Below are 12176 nucleotides of genomic sequence, written 5' to 3'. Positions count from 1 at the left end.
CATGCAATTTGAAATATGAATATAGAATATCGGGTCTATAAATGACCTTATTATGGCCAAGTCATACATCTATGGATTGGGCCAAATCTCCTCTTTCCAATGGCAGTTAAATCTGGATTCACAGCAAAGACTGTAAATGAAATGTACTGTAAGTATAGTTACTTTTGTATAACTTCCATAGCTCCGCCATTTTTGACCGGACTGCAACATTTATTTCTAATCGTGCGCTATGATATTTTGCAACAGGTTGACATGACGCGAGAGATGGAGATGGAGAGGGAGAGACAGATGTAGAGAGGAGAGATCCCTCAGAGCGCTCATGTGTTCCCCCGACGCGTGTTGCTTTTTAACAGCGGAGGAGTGCAAGAATGTGACCATGTGACCGCAGCAGCGCGAGAGAGCGGCAATGCGGAAATAGGCTGTCTATTGCCATTCTCTAAGACAAACGCTAACCTTAACCAGCTCCTTAACAGCGCCTAAACTTAACCGTTCTAACCTTAACCAACTCCGAAACAATGCCTAACCTTAACCTTAACCATGCCTAACCTTAACCGGCGAAAGAATACACGTTAAAAAAAAATGTATGGGATTCGAACTTGTCAACGGACCGCAGGACCGCTGCGCTGCCAGGTGAGCTGAGCTTCGAATGAAAATCATGGCGGATTAGGGCGGTTACATAATGCCGCAAGCTCTGCTGTTGCCGCGCCTGCCGCGGGGCGTGTCGCAGCCAATCAAGGAAAACGCGGAAGCAACGGCAGCACTGCTCCGCTGTTAATAAGCAATAGGCTCCCCCCACACACACTCAGTCGCGAGTGTGTAAATGTTCCGAGACTAGTCGCACTGTATGAGAGCCTCTCTCCCTCTATCTGTGTCTCTCTTTTGAGGAAGTGTCGGTGACTGGGTAACCGCTTTCGCATTATTTCCACTTGCTCCGTTGTTGAGCGAATTGTTGATTGTGGGCGGTGGCTACAACCACAGAGGGGGCTGAGATATGCAGATCAGCAGCACCTACTTACGTCGGGGAGCCAGTAAATTCTGAATGCCTTGGTTCAGTGGGGGAGGTTCTTGTCTAGATGTGAAATTTCTTCAGTTCAGCTCAGTCAGTGTTGGTACAACCCCACATTGCTAGAAAACAACGCAAACCACAGGAAAAGGCCATTTATAAGATAGTTCCCCTTTAACATAATTGGTAAACAAATGTGCTGAAAATATACTTTGACTGCTGTTTTGATAGGCTCTTTACTCTTGGCTACATTTGAAAAAGACCGGCTTAAGAGGTTAACTAACAACCTTGTATATATATTCATACATATATATACACTTGTATATACCGCATATTTATATTTATCGTATATATGTAATATAATAATAATAATAATCTTCATTTATATAGCGCCTTTCATACACTGAGTGCAACTCAAAGTGCTTTACAGAGACACGTCTTCTTTAAACAAGTCAAGAAAAAACAAGAGTACCATGAGGTCCAAAAAATTATAATCTCAAAATAAATAAATGCATGCAACACTCAGAGACATCAAACTCAAAAAAAAAAAAAATCAAAACTCACCTAACAATGGGGAAAAAATGCACAACAGGCAATGTGGAGGAGAGAAACCTTAGAAGGGCCATTCAAGGGGGGGATCTCCCTTCTTAGATGTCGTGATAGGGGCGGCTAGGTGGCGCAGTGGCCAAGGCGCTCGCCACCAACGCAGGAGATGCTTGGTTCGAGCCCAGCTCTCGGCGTTGCTACCAGCTTGGCTGGTCGTTCATACTAATACAATTGGCAATATTAGGGGGTGGGAAACTGGTGGGTGGGGATCGGACATTGTTGACAGCGACTCCTACAGGTCGGTTGGTGCGCCTGCGCAGTAGAATCAGGAAGCGGCGGGGGGGGTGTCCCTCCCACGCAGACCCTCGCCGCTGAGGGATCGCGCTGTGCAGGTGAAAAGATGCGACGGCTGCCTCGAGTACCGCAGAGGACACGTGATGCAAGGCTTCGTCCACATTGCAGCCGGCTTGTGGGAGGCGTGGCCAACAGCGTTCGAGACAGGGGATGGTAGAATTGGACAATATGAAATTGGGGAAGGGAGAAAAATAGAAAATTGGGAGAAAAAGTAGATACAAAAAAAGATGTCTGTGATATTAGTGTTGCATTAAAAACAGGCGAACAGTTGGTAGCATGCATCCATGTGTGTAGTGAAACACAGATGAGTGCATGCATTTTATAAGATTAAAGATTGAGGCACAGGGGTGCATCCTCCCAGCCGAAGACAGGTAGACAGGGGGCGACGCAGAGAGGGTCACATCCTCCCGGTCATCACGGGATGTCGAACACTCCGGTCAAAACTATGAGACAGCCGGAGATGGGGGGGCACGCAGAGGGGGTCGCATCCTGGGTGGGTGTCATCACGGGACGTCCAGCACTCCGGTCATCACGCCGGGACAGCCACTCACAGGGAGACGGGACAGGCGTTATACACATATTTGTCTGTATACCTGCGGATAATCCTTCTATATGCGTACTTATACACTTGCATATAACTCTGTATGATGGCATGTACAATAATGTTGTATATACTGTTAACCAGGTAAGCCATATTAAACAACCATGGGTGAATGTGCCAGAGTCTTTTAATTTCTTTTCTCAAATATGTGACTTCTTTTTGTTTTATTGTACAGGTTAAACATCAAAGACTCTGTGTGGCTATTCGCAAGAGGCCACTCAATAAGAAAGGTATGTTTTTAGAATGACCTGTGACAAACCCCTCACCATTGTATTATTAAATGGCTAAAGGTTTGATTTTTGGAACTTTGATTTATTTTATTTTACTTACCAATTATGTTGACTGGTAGAATCCTTTCTCAACACAATCCATGCTGTTCTAGCTAGTTGGCCACAAACTAATGCAAAGACGTGAAGCTAGAGATTTCAGTGAGCTCATACAAACGGGGGCTCAACCCCATTGACTTTACATCAGAGTGGAGCTGGTAGGAGGAACAACTTGGATTGTGCTGAGAAAGGACTACTGACCAACGGCATACATTGGTAAGTAGGAAATGGGGCAATGGTTCCACAAATCCAAACTATCCCTTTAACCTGATGCTCCTCTAGGAAGGAGATAGACATGGTGTAGAACTATCCCTTTAACCTGATGCTCCTCTCGGAAGGAGATAGACATGGTGTAGAACTATCCCTTTAACCTGATGCTCCTCTCGGAAGGAGATAGACATGGTGTAGAACTATCCCTTTAACCTGATGCTCCTCTAGGAAGGAGATGGACATGGTGTAGAACTATCCCTTTAACCTGATGCTCCTCTATCAGAGCTGGCTAGGAAGGACATAGACGTGGTGTCTGTACCAGGAGAAGGCACAGTGTTAGTCCATGAGCCCAAGCAGAAAGTGGACCTCACCAAGTATCTGGAGAACCAAACCTTCCACTTCGACTACTCCTTTCAAGAGACTGCCACCAATGAACTGGTGTATTGGTAATTATACTCTTAACATACTTTATTGGTATGCCATGCCAATGTAAAACATGCTAAACATACAAGGTAATTGTAGTAATAAAGCTGGATGGTAACAATAACATAATTGCTCATAATATAATTTGAGTTTGACAGTGTCTTAATTTCTTTCCCACAGGTTCACTGCCAAGCCTTTGGTTCAGAGTATTTTTGAAGGTGGCATGGCTACTTGTTTTGCTTATGGACAAACAGGAAGTGGAAAGACTCACGTATGTTTTAAAAACATTTTTTTCATATAAAACATTTTATTAGATTATGCAATAGTCTCATCAGTTCTGAACCACATAATATCCCCATAACCCCTTGGACAAGGTTAAAGTCCTCCCTTGTTTCTTGGAAATAACTAATAGAAATAACATTGAAGCCTTTTCATGGATTCTGCAGCACTGACCGTACCTGTCCAGAATAACTCGTATGGGGAATTTCACTGTACATTGTTTTGGGAGGGTTTTCTCTTCAGGTTAATTCTGTGATTTTGGCTTTGGAACTTGTATTTGAAACAATATAGCTTCTTTACCATAGTGCAGGTTTAAGTTGAGTGGTGTTCCCCTGCTTTGGGGTCTAATTGATTGACTTTCTGTTTTATTCTTTTCGTATTATGCATTGTTCCTCTCGAAGTCTGAGCCTGCTCTTTCGAGATTAAACAAAGATTGAATGGGTCCAATGTCCATTCAAGAGGATCTAAATTGGAAAAACCTAAAGGAAATTAATTTAAATAAAGTGAAATTCCAAATATATTTCAAATGTGTGTTCACGTTTCCATGTATATCCTGGGCCCAAGAGCATAGCAATAACATGAATTCTTAAAACTAGTTGTATTCTACATTAAACACGTTGTCATGACATTTCAGACGATGGGAGGAGACTTCTCAGGCAAGAGCCAGAACAGTGCCAAAGGAATCTATGCTTTGGCAGGTAGGCTAAAGTCAAAATATTTTCATAGGCCAAAATGGATACTTACCAGGGGGGCCGTCACTTCCCCCCCCCCCCCCCCCCCCCCTAATCAAGTTTAAATAAAGCCAAAGTAAAGGAGAATTTGTTCAAAAGTAATTTAAACTTTTATTCTTTGAGCCTCTGCTGTGCTTAGCACTCAGTCGATCAGAGAGGAGAGACAGATGTGCACAGCAAGCAAGGCGCTTGAATATTCATTTGCATTTTGAATTCGATCAGTTAACATTTGTCAGGTTGGATATTGGTGGGAAAGTGGTGGCCCTAATACATACTGGTCCAGGGACCAGATCAGTGCTGGGGACCATCTGAGAAAGGCCTGCAGCTGGTGGTAACTAGGGGTGTAAGGATTCAGCACCAGGATGAATGTAGGCATGAGTGATGTGTAGACAAATGTATATCCTGACATCCACAAGGACTAATTTTGATTATCACGATATCTGCCTCATCATATGTTGGATAAATCAATTGACGTTCATCATATTGGACAGTGAGAACAATTGACGTTAATCGACAGTGAGAACAATTTTCAATCAACATTCTAATATATTATATAAGATATATTTAGACGATAACATTGTGCATCACACCCAGGATGTATCAAGTCACTTTTTGTCTGGACATTTGACAATTTACTCGCATGTTTTTCTTTGCAGCTCAAGATGTTTTCACTTTCCTGAACCAGAGGAGGTACGCCAGCTTGAATGTCAGCCCTTACGTCACCTTCTTTGAGATCTACAACGGCAAGGTACCAAACATCATTTGACTGTTTAAAAAAAAAAGAAATTGAAGTAATTTAGTTAATTTTGCCATTATGGCATATAGGGCAACTCACCCTCTTAGGGCTCCTTCTCATAATCCCACAATGCTGCACCTCGTCGCAGGTTTGTGTGGAAGGGGAGTTTGTGTGACATCATGCCGTGAGCTTAAATGCGATAACAACTGCTGGAGCCAAACTCAATTACCCCCCCCCCCCCCCAAGCAACTACGATGGGATTCTCCCAGTTTGAAATTTAGATACTTGGGGCCGCCATGATCACTACCATGATTTTGCATCATATCCTGAATTTCTTTTTTATTTGTTCCCCAAACTCTACCTGTAATCTGAGCATGTGTCGTACCATCTGTCATTGGGTGGTGGCTTACCGGTGAGTTAGCTAATATATTAGCCTTTTGCTTGAAAAGCAACACTTGTGATACAATGGTCAAAAAAATATGGGGGGGGTGTATTTGTTTGAGGGCTGAGATTGTAGCCCTAGTGACGCCGCTTGTGTCCGCCAGGTGTTTGACCTGCTCAACAACAAAGCAAAGCTGCGTGTGCTGGAGGATGACAGACAGCAGGTCCAGGTGGTGGGTCTGGAGGAGGTGGAGGTCTCCGTGCCTGAAGATGTAATCAAGCTCATAGAACTCGGCACAGGCTACAGGTACATGATGTGTAGAGTCGTGGGGTTGTTGATTGTAGTGATATATGACAAATGGTGGGGAATTCACAACAGTATCTATCTTCTTGTCTGACTCTAGACGGTAAGCGCATTTCCCATAATGTTGGTGTTATTTTTTAAATGTCACGGTTTTGACATTATTTTGTTGTGGAGAATAATCTTTAGCTATAGATTGTTGTAACCTAGTTGATTTTTAATTGCACAATATTGGTATACATCATTGAACAAATTTGCAATCATTGTCATGTAATTAGGCTACAAACAGACAAGCGCACAGTATTTTATTCAGCCAACCATAGATTGTAGGTGCTTCAGTGACATAAAATACTGTTGGATTTGTAAACACATTTTGGTTTTCTACCACCCCATGTCCTTGAAAAGCAGTACTACATCGCTAACGGAACTAAAATGTCCTCTACCTCTCCCAGGACCTCAGGCCAAACATCGGCTAATGCAAACTCATCACGTTCCCACGCCATCCTCCAGATTGTCTTGAGGCGGAACGACCGCGGCTCTACGCTGCATGGCAAGTTCTCGCTGATAGATCTGGCGGGCAACGAGCGAGGCAACGACGTCAGCAGCAACGACAAAGCCACGATGTTGGAGACGGCAGAAATCAACCGCAGCCTGTTGGCCCTGAAGGTACACTAAAGAGTTGTTTACCGGTATGCTAGGGCGCTTGACACTTTTGGCAACCGTCTCTCGACGTGGCTAAGGTTTCTGTCTCTATGGCAACAAGACGCCAAGCTTCACACTGTTTTCTATTTGTTCTTTCCTCCGTCACTCCTGATGTATAAATGTCTTTTTGTGAACATGGGCGTTGCATGTATTACACACCCTGCATATATAGTTGATGTACACTACTTGGGATATAATGTGTATGGATCCCGTGATTGTACAAGAGAAAATCAGGATGATGATGCTTGGTTTGATCTTCAGGGAATCATTTATTATCACAACAGACTAATAAATAATTGATGAAACGGAATTTAGCATTCTCATATTCACACTATAGCGCAATATAATAATATCCCTTTTTGCCTATTGCTAATGCATTGTCCCTTATTTTCATGCAGTCAGCTGCTTGGTTACAATGCAAAGTATTTATTTGCTATAAGCCAATATAAATATTCTGACATTGGGAAATAGTTATGGCTGACAAAACCCTTAATTAATAAGAAATGTTCAACTTAAAACAAAGTCTGACATTGGTATAATAATTTATAAACTATGACTTGTATTTAAATATTATAAAGCACTAACATCAACCCAAATTATTAACAGTTGACAACATCTAAATTTAGCTGTAGGAAAATTGTTGTAGGAATTGGCCACTATATTCTTAATGCAGAGGTGGCCAACCATGTCCTTTCGATCTGACATGTCATGAGACTTGTCTGTCAAATGTTTATATTCTGTTTGGATGGTGTGTATGTCTGGTGTGCTCCTTGGCTGTGCTATTATTTTGACAATTATTACTCCGATGTTCACTTGCTGAGCAGAGGGACATTTTTGGATGGGTTCCAAAAGGGAAAAGTAGATCTTGTGCCCAAAAAGGTTGCCCACTCTAATGTGTTGAACTGCACGGCCACCTAGTGGTTACATTGTAAATGTACACTTTCATTCATAATAAACGACTACAGACTAAACCATGCTTAGTTGTGTGATATAAGGTGAAGTGCTTATTGTACTTCACTCGCCTGAGTAAATGAATCGGGATGATGTTACTTGGCTTGATCTTTATCAGGGAATGAAGCACATCTCCTAGCAACACAGTGCTCAACAGTTCTATATTGTACAGATATAGAGATTTTTTTTATACAAATCTAAAATAAAAACAAGAATTGATATGATGGCCTTTATACTTGTGGGTGTCATCATACTGTACATGCACAGTAGCAGAGACCATGGCATTGTTATTGGAGATTGCTTAGATCAACTGCAACCTGCAGAATCTCTAGGACTAGGTAGACTGTTGCTGAAATGCAAAGAAAGGCCTTTACTGCCCCCTACTACTGTCTAGTTTTTCTCATTCCATTGTTTATGAAGTCTGAGATTCGATTTAAACAAGGTTTGACTCTTTTCATTTCCTGTAGGAGTGTATCCGTTCCCTGGGTAAGAACAGTGATCACATCCCCTTCAGGGAGAGCACACTAACAAAGGTCCTCAGAGACTCGTTCATCGGAGACAATTCGAGGACCTGCATGGTAAGTTGATACAATAACACAGTGGTTCTCGTTTCATGTCAAGGACCCGCACATTGATAACATTAGCCCACAGATCCCCGTTTGAAGATTGTCTGGGCACCCCTGTCTGAAAAGATATTTGTTAAGATATGAGTCCAGAGTTCTATAACTGTCTATAGCAGTGGTTCTCAAACTGTGGTACGCGTACCACTAGTGGTACTTGGTGGTACTGCTGGTGGTACTTGAAAACATTTACAAAAAAGCAAAAAAAAAAAAATATATAGTATATCTTTTTTGTCAGGCCAGTGTTTCTGGTTGCGGCGGCGCGATAGTTAGATAACCTAAGTGGGGAACAACCAGGAGATCACTGTGACAGAGAGTAATGCAGTCTAAACAGTCATAAATCTTTAATTCAACTTCAGCCCTGATCATAACCATTTATTTTTAGATTTTTTTGTAATGTCAGATAAAAAATGAATTACTCCCACTTTTCTGAAAAGAGTTGGTGTTAAATCTGACATTACAAACAATCCATCAAAATCTGTGTTGCTGCTAATCATTGACGCATGCCTAGCCTGTAATAATCCCCCCCAGAAAAATGTACTTTGCATTTGATATATTGAAAATATTTAACTTTTTTCTTTTTGAATATTTTTTTGAATTTTTAACATGACATAAAACTAGACACACAAACATTAAAAGTAAAAATCCACAATAAATCATAGGACTATGATAGTCCAGTATTTAAATCAAAATATTTTACTTTGTGTTTTTTTTAACAATAATTTGTGATGCCATCACACAAACTGGCATTTAAAGGGTAAACATTAAAAAAATTTATTGAATGTGTTTTCTTCTTTTTTACAATAATTTGTGATGCCCATCACAAACACTGGCATTTAAAGGGTAAAAATTCAAAAATCCCTGCACCAGAATGCAGGAAATTAAGTTTTTGTAACAAAATAATTGTGTGAGAGAGAATGACGGACAATTGCTTGCTGAGAGAGGGAGAGAGGTTCTCAATGCCCCTTGCATTGTATGAGTTGTGTGGAAGCGTTTGCTAGTGCTATCCCTTTGTACATTGTGGGTGTGTCTGACAAAAGTTAACAATAAATAATGGTATTAGGAATACATTTGCCTCCTGTGTGAACTGTGCATGGCTGAATAGACTGTATTTTAACACCGGTCATATGGTGGTACTTGGAGAGCCAGCTACGTTCTCAGGTGGTACTTGGTGTAAAACGTTTGAGAACCACTGGTCTATAGTGTAGGTGGTGAAATGACAGTGTGAAACATGTGATGTGATCAGAATAGTTATTCTTGAGTGAAATTAAACTATTCCCCATTCTTCTGCCGACCCCCTCAAGGATGGAACACCTGACTTTACAACTAAGCATAAAGCCAAAATATAACATCCTGTTTGTGGTTTGTCTTTCCAGATAGCTATGGTGTCCCCTGGAATGCCATCGTGTGACTATACACTGAACACACTACGATATGCTGACAGGTACCCACCTCGGTTAAAGCTTTTACATTTAATGTGATGGTGACCAATGATGGTGCTGTATTTGATGTTGTATACTTGCATACTTATGTGTATATATAATAGAATAGAAATAATTATCCCGTGGGAAATTTGCCACTGCAAATCGCTCAACATTTAAACATTTAGACAGAACCGGTCACGAATTAGAATAATAAAACGAATCAAATCAAGTTGCTTAGGATAAGAGTAGAGTAAAATAGAATAAAATAAAATATACAGTAAATAAATACAGTAAAAATATACTGAGGTCTACAGTAGGAACCTACTAAGTCCAGGAAGATGGTAACTGCCACTCTGTGCTCAGTGATGCAGTGAGGCACAGTGATGCATTGTATAGTCTGATGGCTGTTGGAATGAAGGACTTCCTGTGCCCTTCAGTGCTGCATTTGGATAGTGTGAGCCTAGCACTGAACATGCTCCTCCTGTCAGCCAAGTCTGTGTATAGTGGGTGGGAGGGGTTTTCCCTGATGGCCTGGAGCCTAGCAAGGCTCCTCCTCTCCACCACCCTCGCTAGGGAGTCCAGCTCCACCCCAACCACGCTACTGGCCTTCTTGACTAGCTTATCCAGCCTGTTTGTGTCCCCTGCTCTCAGTCCGCTGCCCCAGCAGGTCACAGCGTACAAGAAGGTGTAATGCACACTTCATAGACCGGCAATGTCACTCGCTTAATCACAGTCAAGTCATTCACTCATGGTTTGCCACTGTGCACCTAGTGGTGACTAAGAACTTTGTCTTAAGACCACTTAAATTAATGTGCCAATACATCTGACACTGTCCTTGTTTACATATGGCCCAGGCCTAATTGCTATGTAGTGACCATACTGATCTATCTGTTTTCCTCCCGTCCTGGGACAGGGTGAAGGAGCTGAATGGAACATCCAAAGCTGGTGGAGCCGTCAAAGCACAGGAGCCCATGGACGTCTCTTCAGACGAGGTCAGAGTTCACATAAAGGCCAGATCGTAGTCCAGAGATGGCACATAGGACTCCACTGGGCGTTATTTTCTTCCGTAGCCGCGTTTTGCGGAGACACTCTCTGATTGGCCACTTCATGTGACATGTGCGCCCAATCGTTTGATGCCTGTTTCTACACTGGTTAAGCTTAGGCACTCTTTCGAAGTTGGTTAAGGTTAGAGTTTGTCTTAGATCAGGGTGATGGAACACCAGCCCTGATTCCAAACTCTAACCTTAACCAACTTCGAAATGATAAACTAGGCGTTAGGTAGTTTGCAGGCTGTTGGACCCGGAAATGGGCAAAGACGCAGCTCGTCACGCGATTGGGCGCACATGTCAGTGGCCAATCAGAGCGTCTCTGCAAAATGCAGCTACGGGGAAAAAATAACTCCTCTACTGGGGTCTGCATGAGATTGGTTGGGATCTGCTGGGTAGTGTAGAGGTTTAAGCAGTCTCCTACCACCAGAGACCCAAGCTCAATTCCCGACAGCGGTACCTCCGGCTTGGGCAGTCATCCCTACGAACACAATTGTCCATTGGAATAGTGACTCCTACTGGTTGGTCGGGGGGCCTGTTCATGCAGAGAGGGGATCTGGAGGAGATGGCGTGAACCTCTGTTACACTCTCCCAGTGAGACTCCTTGAGGCCATGTGGAAAGAAGAAGCAGCTGGTGACTCTACATGTATCGGAGGAGGCATGTGGAAGTCTAGCTCCAGTAGGACAGTGCAACGACCAGGGGAAATTGGCATAACTTTGGGGGATGGGAGAAAATAAAAGATTGGTAAATCAAGGAGCTGGTGTGCATGGGCTATGAAAGGCAATAGACTGCATGGACTGGATATAACTTGTGTTGATATACATGGGTGGTGATTATTTCATAAAGTACTTAACTTTAGTCATTTCATAGTTTTAAAATGACATGGAGTATTTGGCTGCTTGAGGATTATTTATTAATTTGTTTCATGTTTATGCAGTTGCCCTATTGGATATGATGGAGCACTTAGAAAAAGTCAACTTTCTCATTTGTGGTTACTTAATTACAAAAGGTCTACGAAAAATTGTGTCTAGGTTGATAATCCTTTCATAAAACCTGGTAAACTTTCTTCCTGTGTGCAAGGTTTTCTAATCATGCCTCCCTTCTCTGCAGGACTCTGTGGTTCCCAGCATGTTTGAGGCAATGTCTCAGATCCAGGAGCTAGAGGACAAGGTTCAGGAAGAACTCAAGGTATGGATGGATAGAGGGGGGTGTATATACTTTTATAGATCAGATGGGTATAAGACGAGCCATACAAGCCTGCCACATGACTAGACATGTCTACTAAGTTGAACCGTAAACTAAATATGCTAAGCAGTAAAACTGTGCCTTCTATAACTCATGGCAGGAAATGTGTCTTCTGAAACCTCTGTATGGTGTGATTCAAGCATACATACCCCAACCCCCCATTAGGGTTTCCACAGATGTGGAATTTCCCATGACTGGTGACACCGGACATTTAACAAAATTACCCTCGATATCTAGAGTGCTTACTTTGATCTTTAACGTTATGCGGCTACATTGATCCGCTGTGTGTCCGTCTA

At 42.4% G+C, this 12176-nt stretch overlaps 1 protein-coding gene across 1 annotated transcript in view; it reads left to right on the top strand.

Annotated features, from left to right (window-relative positions):
• LOC311239132 (kinesin-like protein KIF2C) overlaps window positions 1–12176 on the top strand; it is a 32712-nt gene that overhangs the window by 15898 nt on the left and 4638 nt on the right. Inside the window, exons 10-20 of the mRNA XM_084327388.1 lie at window positions 2680–2734; window positions 3324–3486; window positions 3644–3734; window positions 4377–4440; window positions 5130–5221; window positions 5755–5897; window positions 6344–6557; window positions 8012–8122; window positions 9541–9608; window positions 10502–10580; window positions 11746–11823. Coding sequence (XP_084183514.1) covers window positions 2680–2734; window positions 3324–3486; window positions 3644–3734; window positions 4377–4440; window positions 5130–5221; window positions 5755–5897; window positions 6344–6557; window positions 8012–8122; window positions 9541–9608; window positions 10502–10580; window positions 11746–11823 — 1158 coding nt within the window. The remainder of the gene's footprint in view (window positions 1–2679; window positions 2735–3323; window positions 3487–3643; window positions 3735–4376; window positions 4441–5129; window positions 5222–5754; window positions 5898–6343; window positions 6558–8011; window positions 8123–9540; window positions 9609–10501; window positions 10581–11745; window positions 11824–12176) is intronic.

The sequence above is a fragment of the Notolepis coatsorum genome, assembly GCF_963971535.1.
Source record: "Notolepis coatsorum genome assembly, chromosome: 13".
NCBI classification, from domain to species: domain Eukaryota; kingdom Metazoa; phylum Chordata; class Actinopteri; order Aulopiformes; family Paralepididae; genus Notolepis; species Notolepis coatsorum.
Note: the sequence above shows the minus strand (reverse complement) of the source record. Positions and strands in the feature narration are given on the sequence as shown.